This window comes from Neovison vison, chromosome 11, assembly GCF_020171115.1.
Source record: "Neovison vison isolate M4711 chromosome 11, ASM_NN_V1, whole genome shotgun sequence".
NCBI lineage: Eukaryota > Metazoa > Chordata > Mammalia > Carnivora > Mustelidae > Neogale > Neogale vison.
Window position 1 is genome coordinate 151,134,639 of NC_058101.1, and position 20,572 is coordinate 151,155,210.

The window sequence follows — 20,572 nt, forward strand, 5'->3', positions numbered from 1 at the left end:
CAACTTTTGGGTTTGCCTTCTGTAACCCTTTCCTCTATACCCCACAATCCTTTCCTCCAGCCACCCCAAAAGACTCATCCTTCCCCCAACACTTGGCTCCTTCGTTTCTCTAGGTCTTTGCTGCTGTCTGACCTACGACAGTGCTCAGGGGTCCCATTCTCAACAATCTTTGATGATAACTGGGCTTAAGCGCCCTCTCTGAAGCTATCCTCACATGCAAAAAGAATGCACTCTCATTGTTAAGTAACCTGGTTTGTTAAGTGATATAACTTAATTAGATTCTCTCCCAGACTACAAGACTGCCAAGGGCAAGGACTTTGTTTCCCTCCATCCAAAACCTAATGCAAAATTGAGGAGAGGCTCAGTGGGTGTTTACGGAAGGAATGAGGTCTCTTGTTGAAGGTAATTTCTATTTTTGAGTGTTGATAGCACCTCAGACTTCTCGTGTCTCACAATCTGCCAAGGATTTAGTCATCTGTAGGTGTCTTCTCTCCTGTTAGACCCTAAGCCTCTTGTAGGAAGGCTCTGCTTCTCGTTCAACATTGATTTATTTTGCTTTCAGCTTTTTAGCTTTTTTGTTATATAGGGATTACACATTCATGCAAAATATACAAACAATACACAGGTGTGTGTAGTAAAGAGTGGTAGTAAACACAGAAACTCTTGTTAAAGTTGGGTGTGTATCCTTCCAAAAGGCAAGAATCTCCTTTTGCTGTTCATTTACAAACATTACACACACACACACACACACACACACACATACACGCATGCACATGCATCCGTGCAATTCTTAACATTAAAGACCATGTTCTGCATCTTTTAATTTCATTTTGTTTAACCGCATAGGTTTATAGAGTTGAAGAGTAGAGAGGCTTTTGAGCCATCCTGCCTGGGTTAAAATCCCCAGGGTGATAATGGGCAACTTCCTTCACTGAGATCAGTACATAGTATAAAATATATGCTTGGTAAATGTCTGCTATCATTATTATTATTAGCTATAATCTTTGCATCCTCGGTACATTGTCTTACATATTACATGTGTTTGATGAATGAAAAGCAAATGAACAAAGAGATAAATTCTTAAAAGATGTTTCAAACTCTAATCATTAGGTAAAGATCTAACCACCCCAATGCTTAACTCTCTGGCTATAGACATATCCGGGGGTGCCCCATCAGCTCTGACTTCATTTGCCGAGATTTGAAACCCTACCCAAGATTTTGGCTGAAAGGACAGACTTTCAACCACCACTTCAGCCTCAGCTGATTGCACTAAAGATAGATGCTTACGCCAGAGAGGGTTAAGCATTAGCTGGGAAGTACTTGATCCCATTTTCCTTCTTAGGAATTGGAACTAAAACACATAGAGACTGAAGTCAAACAGTCATAGGCGTATGAACTAGAGTGTCATTAGAGGCGGGGGTGGGGGGTCATTCTCCACGACATGGAACCTAAGGGCTAAGTAGAAAAAGCTAAGTGAAAAGCTGAACTTTGCAGAGAGATGCTCAAAGAGAAATAGTCCCAAGAGCCAGGCAGAGGGTGAGAGAGACAATGGCAGCTTCTGTCCTGATAGGAGGCCCTGAAGTCTGGCTGTTTCAGGAGATGCTCAGATACTTTTTCGATTAATCCCTCTTGGCTTGGGATTGCTTTATTGGGCCTCTGTGCCTTATAGCTAAACACCTTAGTGGCCTCCTGGTTCCTTGGTGCTTGGCTCTCAGCTTCTCCACTTTGTACCCACCCCTAGGCCTCCCTCTCCCTCTCTGTCTGCATTTCCTCTGCTTACTCCTAGACCGCACTACTTGGTTGCTGACCTTTCCCCTGTTCTTCCTACTCTTGTTCTAGCTTCCAAGCCTGCCTCACGATTCCTCCCTCCCCAGTTTCTCTGGCCACTCCTCTCCTGCCATTGACCTGGGTAGACCTAGCAAGTAGAAGAATCTAAGCCCTTGAGCTCCTACAACCCCAGCAGCTGAAGCAGAGCATTCTTTGTTGCTTTAGAAAGGTGGAGGAGTTGAGGGAGGAGGGAACGAAGTCACAGGAAAGAGGATCACCTTTTTCCACATTTCATCCCTCTTGCTGTTGAAGTCGCCTGTGCCTGGGATGTCCACCAACACAACGCCTTCTGGAATCAGCTCTGATTTGGGAAGAGTCACTTCCACGTGTTTGATCAAGGGCCAAATTTGTGTCTCAGCTGACTCTCCATCCAAGTCTCTCCTCTGAGTCCGGATGTAGGGGTCCAGCTTGACAGACAGCTCTCCTGCCTGAGGAAGAAGGATAAAGTCACACATACCAGATGTTCTTCCAGTTCCTCGATCCCGGATCAGCTGTGATTTGGGTTCAGTGATGGTACACTGAGTAGTGGCAGGAAACAGCACTGGGCAACGGGCTCTGGGAGGCCTGTGATCCTACCTGCAAAGGCCCTATGCTCTGAGAGCCAGAAAGGACCCTGGAGATCAGAAAGTGCAAGCTCCTTAAATGTATGTTGAAAAAAACCAGAACCAGTTAGAATGGGGCTTCAGCAAAGTTATAGCTTCACTGGATAATGAATTCAACCTCTAAATTCCATTTCAATTCTAAAATTAACAATATTAATATGCAATTGTCTACATTTTGGGGAGAGGGCATTCTTCCCCCATGGCTAATGCAAACATTTGGATTACCAGAAAGCCCTGACTTTGGAAAATTGATGGTGACATGGTGACCATATTTTCCAAATTGAAAATTAGTCTGAAATTGATCTTTAAAAATGTTTTTAAAATTTCTCTTCCAAATACAAAAAAAAACTTGATGTGTAGGCATTTCCAGAATGTTTTAATGATGGAGGGTGGCGGGGACTTGTTCTCGGCCCATTATTCCTAGCATGGGACACATTCATGCCAGCAACCATGTGTGGCAGCAAATCTCTACCAGGATACTACTTCAAAAGACCGATGATTTGGGATATATGATGGTTGTTTTTTAAAAAGATTTATTTACTGATTTTAGAGAGAGAGAGAGAGCACACTGGGGGTAGAGGGGAGAAGGGCAGAGAGAGAGGGAGAGAGAGAGAGAGAGAGAATCTCCAGCAGACCTCCTGCTGAGCATGGGGATTGATCCCATGACACTAAGATCATGACCTGAGACAAAATCAAGAGTTGGACGTTTAACTAACTGAGCCACCCAGGCATCCCTTTGGTGGTCATTGTTAATAAATATCTATAGAATAGTCCTGAAAGAAAGATAAGAACAGAAATTCTTAAGAGAGTTGAGATTAAATCAGGGGGTTTGTTGCAATCTGGGTAGGGAGTCACAGAATTCATCAATTCTAATCAAATAACAGGAAAATGTGAAAGAAAAGATCTTTAAGATATTTAATTTAAAAAACAAAAGAGATACTGGGGGTGTCTAGGTGGTGCAGTTCGTTGAGCGGCTGACTCTTGGTTTCAGTTCAGGTCGTGACTTCATGGTCATGAGATCGAGCCCTGTGTTGGGCTCCCTGCTCAGTGCAGAGTCTGCTTGGGATTCTATCTCTCCTTCTGCCCCTCCACTCACGCTCTCTCTTTCTCTCTCTCTCTCTCTCTGAAGTAAATAAATAAATCTTTAAAAGAATAAATAAAGCAGATACACTAAAGGCAGTGTGAAAGAAAAAGCATGTCCTTGAAAAGTCCCTTTGTCTAACAAGGTGGCTCAACCCAATAAACTGGCTCAGGACAAACTATTCTGGAAGGCAAGCTCGGTTTCCCTCAGTCCGGTCTAGAATCCTGGACTCAGACTTTGAATCTGTGCCCTCATTCACTGAGATGTAACTGTGGTATTTCAACTCCTAGTTTCAAGGGGTAAATGTGTAACACTGGGAAGGAATATTTCTAAATACAGGGTAGTGAAGAAACGGATACTATATAGGTACCTTGGTGTAGCTTACTTGGTGTAAATTGTGTGTGTGCTGATAAAGTAACCAGTTTTGTAATCATTGTTTCTTTGGACATGCTCAGTCTATGTTTTAGACAAAATAAGAGTGTAATTATTTTGAAGAGTGATATCCATTTAAATATAGAAGTGGCTATTAGATTTGATTTCCTAGATTTACAAAAGCTAAGTGCCTTGAAAGATTCCATTTATTTGACCTCTAAATGTGCCTGGTCAAGTATTTAAAAATTTTGGAGAGAATGGACTATATTAAATCTGAACCATAACACAGAAAGTCTAAGGAAACTCGATTAATTATACAAGTAAGCATTAGCTACTTAAGGAGGACTTGCTATGTTAACCTTGGGAGATAATTGAAAACATTAGAATTTAGAACAAGTTTAAGTAATTGTTCTTACTTCATACCAAGAAAATGTCAGATTTATTTACAGAATAACAATATTTTAAACACGAATCTAAAGAGACAAGAAACATTAGGTTTTAAATGTATACTTGTAATAAAATTATGCATTAGTTCTACAAGTGTTTTACTTTACTTTAAAAAGAAATTCAAATTTAATAAAATGAATATTGATGATAGATGTGAGGAGAGCATTGTTCTACTAGCTGCATATCCAATATCCATCCCATGCTTCACCCGTGCTAGCAGAATAGTGTTTGTTTGTTTGTTTGGGCAGTGGATTCAAATTGGCCTCAGCCAATCACAACATATTTGCTTCTCGCTTTAGACTCCCTTTCAGCTAGAAAGGCCATGTGACTGAATCCTCTGAACAGGAAATTCTACCCAGAAGTTTACTGGGGATGTTTCTGAGAAAGTTTTTACTTTCCCAGGAAAGAGGAGATGTTGGTGCCAACTTTTTATCCAGTGCTTTCTTCTATGAAGCCAACTGTGAAGTCTAGCACTTCAGTAGCATCTTATGAGTATGAGGCAACAAGTCTGAGGACAGGCCAAGGGCGCCCAGGAGGTGTTGATCTTGACATTGATGAGCCACTGAACCAACCCACAAACCCAGCTGCTTCCAGGCTTCTTATATAAGAAAATGAATAAATCCCTATTCATTTAAGCCACTATAAATCGGATGGTTTTGTTTTTAGACATTTGTACCCCCAAGCATCCTTAATTAATCCTCAAGTAACTGTAAATAGTCTTCCCTGGGCACTAAAGACCCCCAGTCAGACACTAACATTTTTCATTAGACAACCATAAATAATGAAAAAGAACTCGGGCAGGGATACTTCTGATTTGGGTATCAACTCGTTTCCAACAAAAACACTGTGCCGTGAGCAAATTTCCTCAATGGATTTGATTCTTAAACTTGTGACTCATGATAAAATGAAGAAAGAAATCTCAGGGCTACCTCTTCTGCCTTGAGGGTGATGATTCTGGAGGTGGGAATCTTTCCTTTGGGCCTTGCCCTCAGTAGCTCTTCATAGCTCTTTCTTTCCGCTCCATTTCCGTAAAACATCTGTAGCTTCCAGATGGCTTCCTCCACAGCATCATCCCTGTCCCACACGTCTGCCTCTTCTCTGTCTGGTTCCTCTGTCCTGTGCAGGAGTTTAGTCAAGTTCTTCAGCTCCTCCTTCCACTCCTGCCAAGGGAGAGTAGGGCCAAGCCCCTCATGACACAGACATGGAAAACAAGGAAAAAGGGAGTCCATTCCTGGAGGGGCTGCATATTCAGAAACTCTAACATCATGGAATCCAGCAGGGAATCATCTAATCCAAACCCCTTGTTTTGTCATTCAGGAATCAGGAGCCCAAGGAGGGAAATGGCTTGCCCAAAGCCCCATAACAACAGTGACAGGATGCAGGCTAAAACCCGCATCTTGCTCCACAGAACTCTCTCATTCTGTACTATGTTCTTTTCTTTTGACAAAGGCATAAACTATATCTACAAGGAATATTATGTTAATCTCTAATAGAGAAGGAAAAGGAAAGAAAGAAAAGGAAGGAAAGAAGAGAGGGAAGGAGGAAAGAAAGGAGGGAGCGAAGGAGGAAAACAGGGGTGGGAAAAAGGAAGGAAGGAAAACAGGGATGGGAAAGAGGAAGGAAGGGAGGAAGGGAGGAAGGGGACAATTACCTGGTCAGAGAGAAGGTGGATTTTAGCCTCATACTGCTCACAGCAGCCTGAGCTCACTTGTACAATACATGACGTACATATACTTTCTCCAGATACTGGTAGAAACATTGCTTGCTGGATGATAGCATTGATCAAGGAGCTCTTCCCAGCCCCTGTGCTTCCAAATAATCCAATGTAGATTGGGTCCAATGATGGTTTTTCAATCAAGGCAAGAAGCCTGTTTCTAAATTGATTTTTAAATGCACATGGTCAGGGTCATCAAAGCATAGTGGGAAGATAGCTACCAAAATAGAACATGAAGGAACTGAGTTGCAATCCCAGGCAAATCATCCATCTTTTTGAATCTCTGAGACTTTCTTGATCAGAAGGGAATATTAGTCCCCGTTTCCTACGTAGAGTCGTCATGAGCCTCAAAGGAGATTATGCAAAAATACATGGTAGTGATAATTCTATACAAACTCTATAATGCCTACCCGGATGCGAAGCATCCTTGTTTGTGTTCTATGGAAATTACATAGTCTTGATCCTGTAAATAAATTTTAGGCAGAGGTACAGTATTACTGGCAGCAACCCGGAGACTTTTGTGAATAAGAGATTCAGCCCGGGCACCAATCACGTGCTTCAAGTCAGCTCAGCCCAGTGGTTGAGGCCACAGGCTAGAGTTTCACACAGCGTGGGTTGGATTCAGGCCCTTTCGTTTACCAACAATGTGACCTTGGTCCATGTCTTGGTCTCTCTAAGCCACAAGTTCAGTAAAATTGGGAAGATAATAACAGTTCCTACTTTATAGGGCTATTGGGACAAGTAAATGAAATTTGATATATGTAAAATATTTAACAGGGTACCTAGCAAGTGTGACAACCCAATGAATGGCAATAATAATCAATCAATCAATAATAATAAATAATAGCCCATAGCTACATGAATGTTCAGCCTTCTTTGCTTAGTTTCTAACTAAGAATTCCTTTTCATTGTTGGAGAAAAGCACTTACAATCACCTAAGGAAAGAATGGATGGAAGATTTGATGGGGAGCTGATACCAGACTCACATGAGATATTTGACTCCATTAGGAATGCTGTCATCCAGGAAGACAGACTGAATAAGTTTCTGATAAGTGTTGCTCAAAACCCTTCTGGTCCGTGACTCTAATTTTTCATCTGGAATCAACAGGGATGTATTAGCCAACACATACCTGGCAGAGATGAAGTACTACATCTCCAGAAGAGGAATGTGTTCAATACCACACAGAAAGGAAAGAAAGAAATCAAGTGAAATGAAAAGCCAATTAAATATGATAGCAAGTTATCTGACACTAGCAATGATTGTTCATGGGAGATAGCAATTATTGATTGTGAGAGCCTCCCAAGGGCCCAGTCTGCTCCGAAACCCCTTGTAACAGAAGTCAGCATATCTTTGCTGTGGGCTATAGGCCTTCTTAATTCTTCTCTCCTATGGTCATAAAAAGAAAAACTGCCAGGGCATCATAGAAACACTCACCAAGGCACCAAACCAACCATTTTCACAATCATTTTCCGAATCAGGAAGAGGTTATTTTGACAATCTCTTATTTTGACAACAACTCTCCTATCCAGAGACTCATAGAGATGCATTGTCAAATTATAGATCCCTGCCCCAAGGCCTCCTTTTCTGGCTCAGGATCATTTGAAAATATTTCATCCTTCTTTCCAACTGAACGTTCTCCTCCTTTGAGCATTTTCACACATTTGGAAAAGAACAGAGCCACATTAATACAAGCCACACAGCAGGATCATAATACTCACATTCCTTAAGAGCACTTTGTTCCGCAGAGGGAAATGCGCGGAACCGCTGGTCTCTATCTGAACGTCTTCTTTTTTTCATTGGTTCTTTAAATACATCATCGTCAACTAGAGATAAACAGAGGTTATATAACATTAGAGGTCTTGGGCACAGCATACTTGCCTGACCTCTATCAGAACACAAACCCAGAGAATCTAAGAATTCTTTTGCCACCTCTGCATGCCTGTTAACTCCTATCAGAGATAGGCACTGCTGGACCATTCTAGTCTGGTTCTTACTTCCCAGAGTCATAAGACTTCGCATCTAGCTCCAAAATGCAGTCTAACACATCTCCCCAGGACATATGATGAAATGAAATGAAAAGTCTGGAAATCCCAAGCCACCAAAATGGCTGGATGTTCTTCACTAAACGCCAACTGTGTACAGAGAAGCCCAGGATACAACTACGTGTGGGGTGGAGGAAGGCCTCTAGGAAGTCTCTCCAGACTGGGAAAGAAACTGATCAGGAGCAGAATGCAGAAAAAAGAACGGACCACATGACCAGGGCAAATCACTTCTCCTTGACTACCTGTAAGATGAGAGGCCTGACAAGAATATACTCGGTGTAAGAGCATGGGAGGGTGTTCTACCAGGGGATGCCCTTCCAAGGTTAAATTTGGAAGAATTTTCCCCCTTCCTCACTGAAAGTCATTAGCAGCTGCTTTCTTACATAAAAAGAAGAGAAATCCCCAAGCAGCAAATCTTTGTAGTACTCCAGAGATTTATTCCCTTTAATGGTTTCCCTCAGTTATGAAGTAAAGGGCTGGTAGGATCCATAATCCTCAGAAGGGTACAACCAAAACATTGTGCTTTGGCTGTGTCTTAGAAAATACCCACTGGTGGTCTCCCCCTGGTTAGAAAGGGGCCATAGGTGGGTCTTTGGAGTCAAGGTAATTGGCAAGGATCCTAACCCAGTGTTCTTAGAATCAGTTTAGGCCTTGGGAAATGGCCATGAGAGTGATGAGGGAGCTGAAGACTGGCTGAGGACAAAGCAAAAGGCTGACAGCTCGCAATCTCCCCCTCACCCCCACCACTCCTGGGTGGGACAAATGTGACATTCTTTAGGAATCTTCCAACTATCTTGATGTTAATGGCTTGCTAAAAGGGAAAGACAAGCTTGATCAAGCCGCAAGACCTCTGGTATCCTGGCACCTTGTAGGCCCTCTTTAGCATATGAAATCTCTGTTGAAATCTTCCTTTCCCTCACCTTCCCCCAACCGCATGGTACATAACCTGCCATCCCTCACAACCTGGGGCAGCAGCTCTTCCTGCCCATGGGTACTGTCCCCGTGCTTTATAAACCACCTTTTTGCACCAGAGACATCTTTTTTTTTTTTTTTTTTAAAGATTTTATTTATTTATTTGACAGAGAGAGATTACAAGCAGGCAGAGAGGCAGGCAGAGAGAGAGAGAGGAGGAAGCAGGCTCCCTGCTAGGCAGAGAGTCCGATGCGGGACTCGATCCTAGGACCCTGAGATCATGACCTGAGCCGAAGGCAGCGGCTTAACCCACTGAGCCACCCAGGCGTCCTGCACCAGAGACATCTTAAGAATTCTTTCTTAGCCATCGGCTCTGGACCTCACCCCACCGAACCTCACCTAGATTCTAGAACTTCATCAAGATGAACCCTTAAAGTTGATTCCCAAGAGTCATGGCACTCCAAGCTCATCCAGGAGTGTGAGGCCCCAAAACCGAGCATGACATTGAAAAGTCATCTTCCCTGAAGAACCGCAGAGAAGAAGTTTCACTCTGATACCCAAGATGGCAGCCTGCGCAGAAGGCCTAGCCTCCACCATTAGGCTCCAGACAGCAGATGTTCCAGATGGTTTGGCTGTCCTTCCCCCTTGGTTCAGCCTTATGGCTTCCAGCACAAACCCTGCCATGTCCTGGAGCTTGCTCACAGCCCAGAAAGTATTGCAGTGAGGTTGGGTGCTGTTTGCCAAAGCCCTACTCTGAGCCACCTCATGCTCCCACAGTGACAGGGAGTTGAAAGAGCTTGTATTTCAGACCCTTCTGCCTCAGACATTTTAGCTTCTTTAATTGAGCTCAACTCAAAGAATTCATCATGGCTTAGTTGAAGGACTGCCTAGAATTAAATACCAAGCTGCTGGCTCAGTGGTTGGAACTGGAGAAGAAGCAGGGGAAAAGAAAGAATCTACCACTTAGGCCTCCCTAGGCCAGCGATAGGCTGAAGAATATTTTAGTCCACGTTATAAAAGGTGTCTCAGGATTCCAAGAAGTTTCTACAACCTGCTGAGGAAAGTGAAGGATGTCGGGCTTTGATCTCGACTTCGGAACCCAAAAGCTCTTTTTTGCAAACAATATGTGCATAGTATCTTAGCCACGTGTATAAAACAAGGGATGGGTCCATGCATCCATGGCCTTTATTTCCATTTTATAAGCACTGGCAATTAATGTGATAAAAGATCGGGAGCTTATTTCTCAACTAAAGCAAAGGCTAAGAAGTCAGATGAAACAGCAGGGTTTAAACGTTGTCTTCAGTTTCTGAAAAGAAAAGCCACTTGGAAAAGAGAAAGTTTACTATCTGGGATTTAGACCATTTCAGGTTAGTCTTCCTATATAGATTGTAACTGGAATGAACTGGTCTGAACCGGCCACACCTCGTCTCATTCCCTATAACTGCTCAAGCACTCCCTCCCCCTTTTCAGCATTTTAAAGGGAATCACCCAAGAAAAAGAGCAGTGGGAGTGGGAGGGCATCCGAAGCTAGTCTACTGCTGCTGTTGCTTCTTGCTGCCACAAGGTGTCGCGTTTGAAATGTCCCTAAAAGCTGGACAAAGGATACCGGCTCGTTAATCCCGGAGAGCGGCGGGTCTTCCAAGCAAGCTCTCTCAGGGCTAAGCTCAACCAAGAGAGCCCCAGTGTTATCTTTCTTTCCATTTACGTGCCCAGCCATGTCTCGGATGCTAGCCACCACCCCACTGACTCAGAAACTGCGTACCCCTTGCCCCTAAGGGTTTTCATCCCCTGTGAGTGAGGAATTTTTCCTCTCAAAACACAAAGGAGGTGATACTCCCTGTTTTCTGTACCTAGGGGTTATTCTCCTGCATCCTCCTAGGGAAGACTCCCTCCTTAGCTCCGGGGCCCTACATCAGCCTTCTAGGGAGGGAGGCCACCCTCACTGACTCCAAAGGCATTCACCCTGTAACTCCCCTTCTAAGAAAACCACCTGATATGATTCCAGGGGCCTTACATTGCTCACTCTAAGAGAGACTACCCTCAGAAAATCCAAGATGGCTTTCTGGAACCTCCTTTTAAAAGGGAGGGGAATGGGGCACCTGGGTGGCTCAGTGGGTTAAGCCTCTGCCTTCAGCTCAGGTCATAATCCTGGGGTCCTGGGATGGAGCCTGGCATTGGGCTCCCTGCTCAGCAGGGAGCCTGCTTATTCCCCACCCCTCCACCCCCGCCACCTGCCTACTTGTGATCTCTCTCTTTCTCTCTCTGTTAAATAAATAAAATCTTTTAAAGTTTTTTTTTTAAAAATAAAAGGAAGGGGAGCCTGGATATACAAATATAATTGCTGGTTGACAGGCCACTACATTATGAATAGCTCTATTTTAAGCTATTGTTGAAATAATTGACATTCATTCACTATTATGTCATAAGAAAGCAGCTTTTGAATAAAGATGAAGGAACACTGACGATAATAAATACAGTCTCAACCCATCAGCCCTCTATTATATAATGATAAATAGGAACTATTTACTCCATCAGGGGATGTTGTAGGGATATTACCTGGATGTGGCCCCTGACCCACAAAATCCTCAGTGTCTTCCATTTCCTGATAGGCAAACGTCTGCTTTTGTCCACTTAGGAGAACCAGCCTGAAAATATATACAAAGGATGGGGGTGGGGGGCAGGTGGATAACAGCAGAAATTGTAAGTACAAAAAGCAAAAGAGTAACAGCAACAACAATGTGTCAATCTGCTTATGCTTTGTTTCTCCAACTAGATTCCAAGCTCCTAAAGGCCAATAGCCATTCTAATTTGTCTTTCAATTCCTCACAACACCGCATATACTACACGTCTATTTAAATATAACAAAGATCCATGTTTGGCCATTAGTTTTCAATTATAGTTACATCTGTAGAAATTTAAACTGATACTATCTGAGATCTTTAAGACAATCCACTCTGAAATCACAATCAGCCTCTGGTGACCAGAACCATAAAGGTGAGATGATACGGTTTTGCTCCTTTGGGTGACATCAGGGGCCCAATCGTGTAAGCCTCAGGTTCAGTTGTATTTAGTTCCAGCAGGTCTCAGCAAGAATCTGGAAGATGGATGGAATATTTGATATTCCCAGGGTTCCCTGGGGTGGCTTTGGAAGCTACTGAGTGGGATGCGATACCCAGGTTCTCTGGATCTTCTCCTTCTTCTTCTTCTTCTTCTTCTTCTTTTTAAAGATTTTATTTATTTACTTGAGAAAGAAAGAGAGAAACAAAGCACAAGCAGGTGGAGGGACAGAGGGAGAGGCAGAAGCAGACTCCCCGCTGAGCAGGGATCCCGATGCGAGGCTCGAGCCCAGGACCCCAGGATCTGTTGGAGGCAGACTCTCAACCAGCTGAGCCATCCAGACACCCCTACTCTGGGTTTTCCTTGCCACCTCACTCCACTTCAATAAAGAACACACCCCTACTTGGCTCTATACGCAACCCCTCAGTTTGGGGCATCTGCCGGGTTAGGGGGTGGGGGAAGAGAGGCACACCCAAAAGGAGAAGTGTCAGACCCCACCTGTCTGCAGTCCACAGGCTGATAAAGCTTGGGCATGGAGGGAGAACGGAGCCCAGAGAGGACCAGAACAGAGTGCACAGCACAGACTGGGTAGAGGTGTGCTATCTTAGAGCTTCTTCATCTCCACACGTAGAGAGGAATTTGAGCAACACACGTGAGGAGCACCTAAAGGGCTTCCTCTCCTTATCTGATGTCGCTGTGTGGATCACTCAGCCGTGTACTTCAAAAGCAGACAGTCACTGGCCCTTTTGAAAAATGCAAAATCTGATCTGTCAACTGCCACTAGCCCCCTGGGCTGTTAAGAGTCAAAATAGCCTCTTCTGCCTAGCTTGGCTGGTGGATATTAACCAGCGGATGGTTTCTGTACTTGGTGGGTGTTGGCTGGATATGGTGGGAATTCCTACTATGTGCAAAGTCCTGAGGCTTAGGTGGAGTTCCTCATCTCTCTATTCCTGATCTTGAGGCTCCCTCTCAGGACTCCCAAAACTCCTTACAGTTTCCCAGTGCAGGGTCTCCTAATCCATGCAGTTTAGTGTATGCTGTCCCCTCTGTGGAGTACCCTTCCCTTCTTTCTCCCAGTGAATTCCTACTCTTCTGTTAAGATCCTGTTTTAGCATATGCTCTGTGAAACTGTCCTGATTCCCAGTCATTCCCTTCTTTTGTCACCACTGCTCCAAGCACACCTTTGTTATAATTCTTTCTTGCCCCTTGTCATATCCACATTCGTTTCAGTGTTGTGTTTCCATCATGAAGTACAATCACTGACAATAAATACTGAATGAATGAATAAAATAATGGATGGGAAGCTTCTGATGAGATTCTACACCATAGGATGTTTTAAGCCAATTAGTTTTTTTTAAATTTTTATTTAAACCAATTTAGTTTTTTATATAATTAGAGTCCCAGCTTTAAGAGTAAAGCAAAGAGTAGGAACAAAAGGACAAATGTACAAATGGAGCAGCATCAACCACAAAGAGTGTTGGGAATCCTGAACTTGGTAAAGGGATGACATGGCAAAGGCAGAAGATATGGACGTGACTTCATAGTTGTCTCCAAATACATGACCTTAGAGTTGCTTATACAAGAGGGATGATACATGTTTTCTGTGATCCCAAGGAGGACCACTAGGGCTCTTAGTTTCTGTGGAAGGTATATTTGGCTTAACATTCTCTAGTAGTTAGAGTTGTCCAAAATACAAGGAGCTCCTTTAGAAACTAATGAATTTTCTGCCACTAAACGTATCTAAAGATATGACCTCATAACAATGGCAACAGACTAGATGTATTATAAGACCTCTTCAAATCCCCAGATTCTATGTTCTTATTTGAAATTTTCACCAGCAAAGCTAGTAGTAGAAGTCCTCTGAGAGGTCACAAGAATTCACGAGAGACACAAGCAGCTCCTGGTTTGTAATGCTGAGTTGGAAGAGCTAAACTACATCAAAACCTAGCTAAGATAGGAAAACAAACGGGTAGATGAGCTCTAATGTATGCAAGTACATGGCAGTGCCTATCAATAACCCATTTTTTTTTTAAAGTAGGCTCTATACCCGATGTGAGGCTCGAACTCATGACCCAAAGATCAAGAATCATGCTCTACCGACTGAGCTGGCCAGGGGACTCCCCTCATCAATAACTTTAGATACAGAACTAAGAATTACCCTAAGAAAGAAACCGATCTGTTGTTTTCTGAAGACAGTAGCTCAATGAGCCATAGCCACAGTCACACAAAATGCTAGGCACTACATCATAGGGAGTGCTGGAAACAAAACAAAATATATGGTCCTAGCAATAGACAAATCCACTGTAGAACCTCTAGAATAACTTGTGTTCTGGTAGCCACAATCCAGGAAGAAGTAGAGAGGTCAGATGAAGTCCAAAAAACTAACAATTTGGTAAGCGTTACCACCATACAAATGCTGAGATGAAGGCCCTTCAGTCTGAGAAAGAAGGAGATTTAGAGGAAAAGCAGACATGTTCACCAAATCCTGGGCACTGGTTTTGACTTCCTTTAGAGTCCCAGCAACTTCAGTTCATCTAACTTCATTTATGAAATCAACGGTACACAATGGCCAGCAAGGGCTGTTATCATGTAACTATCTGTGTTTGGGCTGGGCTTAGCTGCTGCATGCAGCAGAGACACCAAACCATTGGTCTCCCAACGCTGGGGCATCTATGGTATCAGTACCTGAGTAATTTGTGATCCCTAACTGAAACGTGGAGAAACTGGAAGTGATTTGAGTTGTGGTGTGGTGAATCAGGCTTCCAATTCCTTCTGCCAGTGTTCAAAGACTGGCAGGAAGAGATCATTTGAACGGCAAACCAAGACACTGGAAAGTGGGAAGGGATCAGCAAGAAAAAGGCTGAGAAAGTAGAATGAAAGATTTAAACAAATATATCAATAGGGAGGGTAGTATGCTGCAGACCGTGAGTATCTAGTCACTGAGCTCAACTCCGGGATGGTAGGAAGGTCAGTAAGCTACCAAGCAGGTGTGGAAGGTACAGCTCTGGTTTTGCTACGAGGGAAAGGAGCTGGCAGCACTTCAGCCAAGACATTTTATCACCCTGGGTCGTAGTTTCCCCATATGAATGAGAGATTGAACTAGTCCTTCTCGGATTTAGTTGGATGCCAAAAAGATTAAAATTCTTAATATGAGGGCGCCTGGGTGGCTCAGTGGGTTAAAGCCTTTGCCTTCGGCTCAGGTCATGATCTCAGGGTCCTGGGATTGAGCCTGCTCAGCGGGGAGCCTGCTTCCTCCTCTCTCTCTGCCTGCCTCTCTGCCTACTTTTGATTTCTGTCTGTCAAATAAATGAATAAAATCTAAAAAAAAAAATTCTTAATATGAAATGTCACCTGCCGTGTAATTAGGGCTCCCATGTAATCAAAAGTAGCACAACCAAGATTCCTGTAATTTCGGGTTCATTTCACTTTCAGGAGCAAACAAGCCATGGGGGCACAGTCCTTCCTCAAATGATGTAGGCATCGACTTTACCCCCAAGAAGAAACAGTTGTGATAGTTGCATTTTGTGAAAGTTTGGCTGCTGCAGAGAAGCAACTGAAAAGAGTTCAAATTGATTGCTCATACAGGCAAGGTTTTCACGTGTGGTTTATTACACTTGTATTGCAACTATGCGGTTAGCACTGAAGTTTTGATTTTAGTACTTATTTACATTCATGTGCACTGAGCCTAAGAATAGCATCTTTTAAATGAGACTCTCTGCATATTTAGCTTGATATGGGAAAGTTGCACAGAACGCATTTCCTGTTAAACAACTGTGACTTTTGACAGTTGTTCTTGCTTCTCCCACTCTCCCTCTCTTGTTTGTGTTTACTTGATGTCTTTTTTTTTTACATCAAATGCACAAATGCAATAGTTATTCCTTTACTAGAACATCTTCGTATAGTGGAAGTAAGTAAAGAATGCTCCTGAGCTCCTTCTTCTACAGATATGGACAATGAGGCCCAGAGAGGGGAAGGAACTTGTCCAAGGTCAGAGCAACTCTGAGTTCACTGTTCTCTCCATTCCACCAAGCAGCCTCTCACAGGTACTATATAAATAAAGCCTCTGGAGCTTACATGCAGGAGAAGAAAGGGAACAGCACTCCCTTCAAATACATGACAAAAAGGCATTTTGGGAATGAAGGCTATTGTGTTGGACTAAGACAAGCTACTCAATAAAATTGTACTTGGGGCTCAAACTGAAGCTTTTGATTTAACATTCATTCTTCAGTGCCCTCAGAAGTAAAACAAGCCAGTGTGTGTGTGTGTGTGTGTGTGTGTGTGTGTGAGAGAGAGAGAGAGAGAGAGAGAGAGATGGGCATGAGAGACTGAGTAGAACACTTACACTGCATTCCGTTTGTGATGTGGAATTGAATGTGCGTAAGAATTGCAAACATCCTGTCCTTGTCCCCCTAGCTCTTCTCCTACAGCCAGAATCTCAGCTCACCCCTCCTTGCTTCACAGCATTAGCCCTTCCTGATATGATTCTTGTTATCCTTGCATTTCTGTCTCCTACCTCCACCCCCAAGGAAGCACTAATAGGAAAATATCAAAATGCCTAACTTAATAAACTTCCTTTACGGGGCATTTTTATCATTAACTGGTTTACTTTCTACTTTTATTGACTGTAGGAAGGGCTTGGTCCATAGTAAGCACTGAATAAATATTTGTTGGAGGAATGAGGTATTATCTTTTAAGTGTGTCTTAGATGGTAAGATTAATAATGGCAGGAATTACATTCATTCATTCCTATAATCAAATATTTGTTGCGGGGGGGTGGGAGGTTGGGGTACCAGGTGGTGGGTATTATAGAGGGCACGGCTTGCATGGAGCACTGGGTGTGGTGAAAAAATAATGAATAATGTTTTTCTGAAAATAAATAAATTGAAAAAAAAATATTTGTTGGGGGGCCTCGGTGGCTCAGTGGGTTAAAGCCTCTGCCTTTGGCTCGGGTCATGATCCCAGGGTTCTGGGATGGAGCCCTGCATCGGGCTTTCCGCTCAGCAGGGAGCCTGCTTCTTCCTCTTTCTCTGCCTGCTTCTCTGCCTACTTGTGATCTCTGTCTGTCAAATAAATAAATAAAATCTTTAAGAAAAAATATTTGTTGCATGTCCATTATGTGCCAGGCACTGTTCCTAGGTGCTGGAGCTACATCAGGGTAAAAAGTGGGAAGGTGTCTATACACACAGAGCTTACATGCCAAAATGTGAATGGTGTAGTGGAAATTACTCCGGATTTGGCATCAGAATGTCTGGATGTGGGGATCATGTTCCAGTACTCCAACATAACACTAAACAAATCACCTGACCTCTGTAAGCCTCAGTTTATCTACATATAAATAAGTATCTCAAGTACAAAGAGACCTATTTCAGGAGTTCATTGTGATGAGTAAATGTGATATTGCATGCACGGTTGGTCTGTAGGCACTTAAGCAGCTGTAAAAATGTTATTTATTTTTAGAATATTTGATGAAGACAGTTAAATTAGAAATCACCAGGGCCAAGTCTATTTAGTTTTGAGAGTACATATGCCACTTTCACTGATAATCTGACTCCATTCTTGTCCACATCGATCAGTCAATCACCTTGAGAGTTCTATCTCATTGTCCTTCGAGAGTCCTTGGTGAAATCTTAACCTCCTCCCACAGAGAGGTGGGCTGGAGTATGAAATAAGAAGGAGAGTCTTAATAAACTGATGGAATGTTGGTGACATTTAGGATTTATTTCCTTTCTTCTTAAGTTTTAAGTACCTTTGGTATTGGCAACATGTCCTAACCACTTTATTGGACGTTGCACTGCTCTTCCAAGCTAGCTATGTGCCAAAAAAGCCATTTAAACACATGAGCTCTGAAGCAAAAGTGAAACAAAGGCCTCTGAATCCCCAAAGGTTAAGAACTACATTTTCAGCATTAACACATAAGCTAGTACTGTAATCTGAGAAGGGAAGCCCACGGAAGTACATACAGAAAAGGAGCTATTAGAATAACATGATTTTCTCCCCCCTTCCCACCCCCACCATGAAGAGATAAGTAAAATAAGCACATATTTTCATAACGTGCATTATTAGAATCTAACAAAATGAATTCCAATTCTCTCACACCGCTTCCCCAAGCTTACCAAAGCTAATGAGGCATAAGATGACATTAATAGGGGCGCCTGGGTGGCTCAGTCAGTTAAGTGGCCGCCTTTGGCTCAGGTTATGATCTCAGGGTCCTGGGATCAAGTCCCGTGTCAGGCTCCCTGCTCAGTGCGAAGTCTGCTTCTTTTGCTCCCTCTGCCCCCCAACCCCATGTTCATGCCCTCCCTCTCTCTCTCTCTCAAGTGAATAAATAAATGTGCTATTAATACTACCCCCTAATGATGACTGAAATTGCTGTGTTTTTTAGAAGTGAGGAATGATTAGTAACTTGCCTAAAATCACATTCTTATGTAAAATTCAAGCAAAAACCTGATCCTCTGAATTCTAGTTTATTGGTCTTTGCATAGCCTTATGATTCAGGAAGTGATACCCACTTTCCTTCATGAAAAAAACTACTTTAAGATGATTAAGAGAAGGAGAAGAAACAAGTTTTCCATATAGAAAAATTCCAAATGTTTTATGTAGTTACTCTACCCTCAAGAAGAAGGAGCATAACCATCTACTCCTTAAGTGTGGGCTTTGCAGAGGGACTCCCTTCCAAAGAGGGCAATACAAAAAGGAGGCAAGAAGAGTAACTTTACAGTTAAGAGACTTGGACACACACTGCACACAGCCAGGTGATGAAGGTCAACATCATATTAATAGATCAAGTCATCTGTATGTACCCTTGACCTGATGTGATGAGAGCAGCCCTTTAACTCTGTGATCTCCCTCCCCTAAACCCATCACTTCAATCTAATCATGAGAAAAACAGTTACATCTCAATAGGGGTTAAGCCTACAGAATATCTGACCAGCACTCCTCAAAACTGTCAAGGTCATTAAAAACAAAGTCTGAGAAACTGTCACAGCCAAGAGGAGCCTAAGGAGACACAACAATTAAATGTAATATGGTGTCCTGGATGGAATCCTACAACACAAAAAGGACAGTAGGAAAAAAAAAAAAAAAACTAAGACAACCTGAATAACTTTTAGCTCTTAGTTAATAATAATGCTATAAATATGGATTTATTTATTGCAACAAATGTACCATTCTGATGTAAGATAGGAGAGAAACTTGGGTGTGGGTTATATGGGGACTCTTATCTTCTCAATGTTTCTGTAAATCTGAATTCTATCTCTTTAAACCAAGCACACATTACAGCAAAAATTACATAAGAGAAATGACTTACCAGATGTCACTTTTTCTGCTTTGGCTCTAGGAGTCCACAGAGGGGATGGTGGCAGTTTCTCCACCTTGGTAGAGATATGTGGAACCAGCTGGGGTATATAGCCCTTTGTGGCTGCAGTCACAAGCCACATTCACACAAGCAGAAGTGAAACTAACTTGCTATCCGAGGGCTATTTATGAGGATCTCCCCCTTCAGAAATTGATTCTTGTTATTTCCCCCTTCTCATTTAAACTTAAATTGTGCGTTAATTGGGGATCTTACATCCTTCTCGGCCCTATTCCTACAAGCAGGCAGGTATTAGTCATTATTAGTCATTCTTTTCTTTCCAAATAAATTATAGCATCCATTCTGCAGCATCCTTTCTTTGAGGGGGAATTTTACTCTGATGAATCTTCATTTTAAGACTTGTTTTATTTATTTATTTGAGAGAAAAAGAGAGATCACAAGCAAGGGGGAAGGATAGGGGGAAAAGCAGATTCCCCGCTGAGCAGGAAGCCTGACTCAGACCTCAATCCTAGGACCCTGAGATCATGACCTGAGTGGAAGGCAGATACTTAACCAACTGAACCACCGAAGTGCCCTATTCTGATGGATCTAACTTACTTGAGCGGATAGGAAAAATACCCCAGTCCGAAAAGAAACAATGCACTTATTCCTGCACCACACCCCAAATACAAGATCACTGCCCAAGATAGATGACGTAGATGAAAAAGATAAACTGACTCTTGGTAACGAAGCCTTGAAACTCACCAAAAACCAAACACCATTGGATTGTTTGTAGAAATGAGGGTCATACAGTTTTAAAGATCTCTTTGGAATTTAAATTTTACATCCATATTTTTAAAAAGAGAGAGAGAAAAAAAGAGAGGTGCCTGAGTGGCTCAGTTGGTTAGACATCCTACTCTTGATTTCAGCTCAGGTCATGAACTCAGGGTCGTGAGATCAAGCCCCAGGTCAGGCTCCATGCTCAGCAGGAGTCTGCTTGAGATTGTCTCCCTTCCTCTCCCTCTGCCCCCCACCCATACTTGCGTGCACGCTCTCTCTCTCTCTCTCTCTCTCTCTGCAAAAATCAATTAATCAATCAATCTTTTTTAATTTTTATTTTTATTTATTTTTTTTTAAAGATTTTATTTATTTATTTGAGAGAGACAGTGAGAGACAGCATGAGCGAGGAGAAGGTCAGAGAGCGAAGCAGACTCCCCATGGAGCTG

At 42.8% G+C, this 20,572-nt stretch overlaps 1 protein-coding gene across 1 annotated transcript in view; it reads right to left on the reverse strand.

Annotated features, from left to right (window-relative positions):
• NUGGC (nuclear GTPase, germinal center associated) overlaps window positions 1-19,481 on the reverse strand; it is a 56,032-nt gene extending 36,551 nt beyond the window's left edge. Inside the window, exons 1-7 of the mRNA XM_044268057.1 lie at window positions 19,362-19,481; window positions 11,555-11,643; window positions 7,763-7,867; window positions 7,030-7,138; window positions 5,981-6,203; window positions 5,259-5,489; window positions 2,046-2,255 (exon numbers count right to left, since the gene is read on the reverse strand). Coding sequence (XP_044123992.1) covers window positions 2,046-2,255; window positions 5,259-5,489; window positions 5,981-6,203; window positions 7,030-7,138; window positions 7,763-7,867; window positions 11,555-11,597 — 921 coding nt within the window. The 5' untranslated portion in view covers window positions 11,598-11,643; window positions 19,362-19,481. The remainder of the gene's footprint in view (window positions 1-2,045; window positions 2,256-5,258; window positions 5,490-5,980; window positions 6,204-7,029; window positions 7,139-7,762; window positions 7,868-11,554; window positions 11,644-19,361) is intronic.
• Window positions 19,482-20,572: the final 1,091 nt, after the last annotated feature.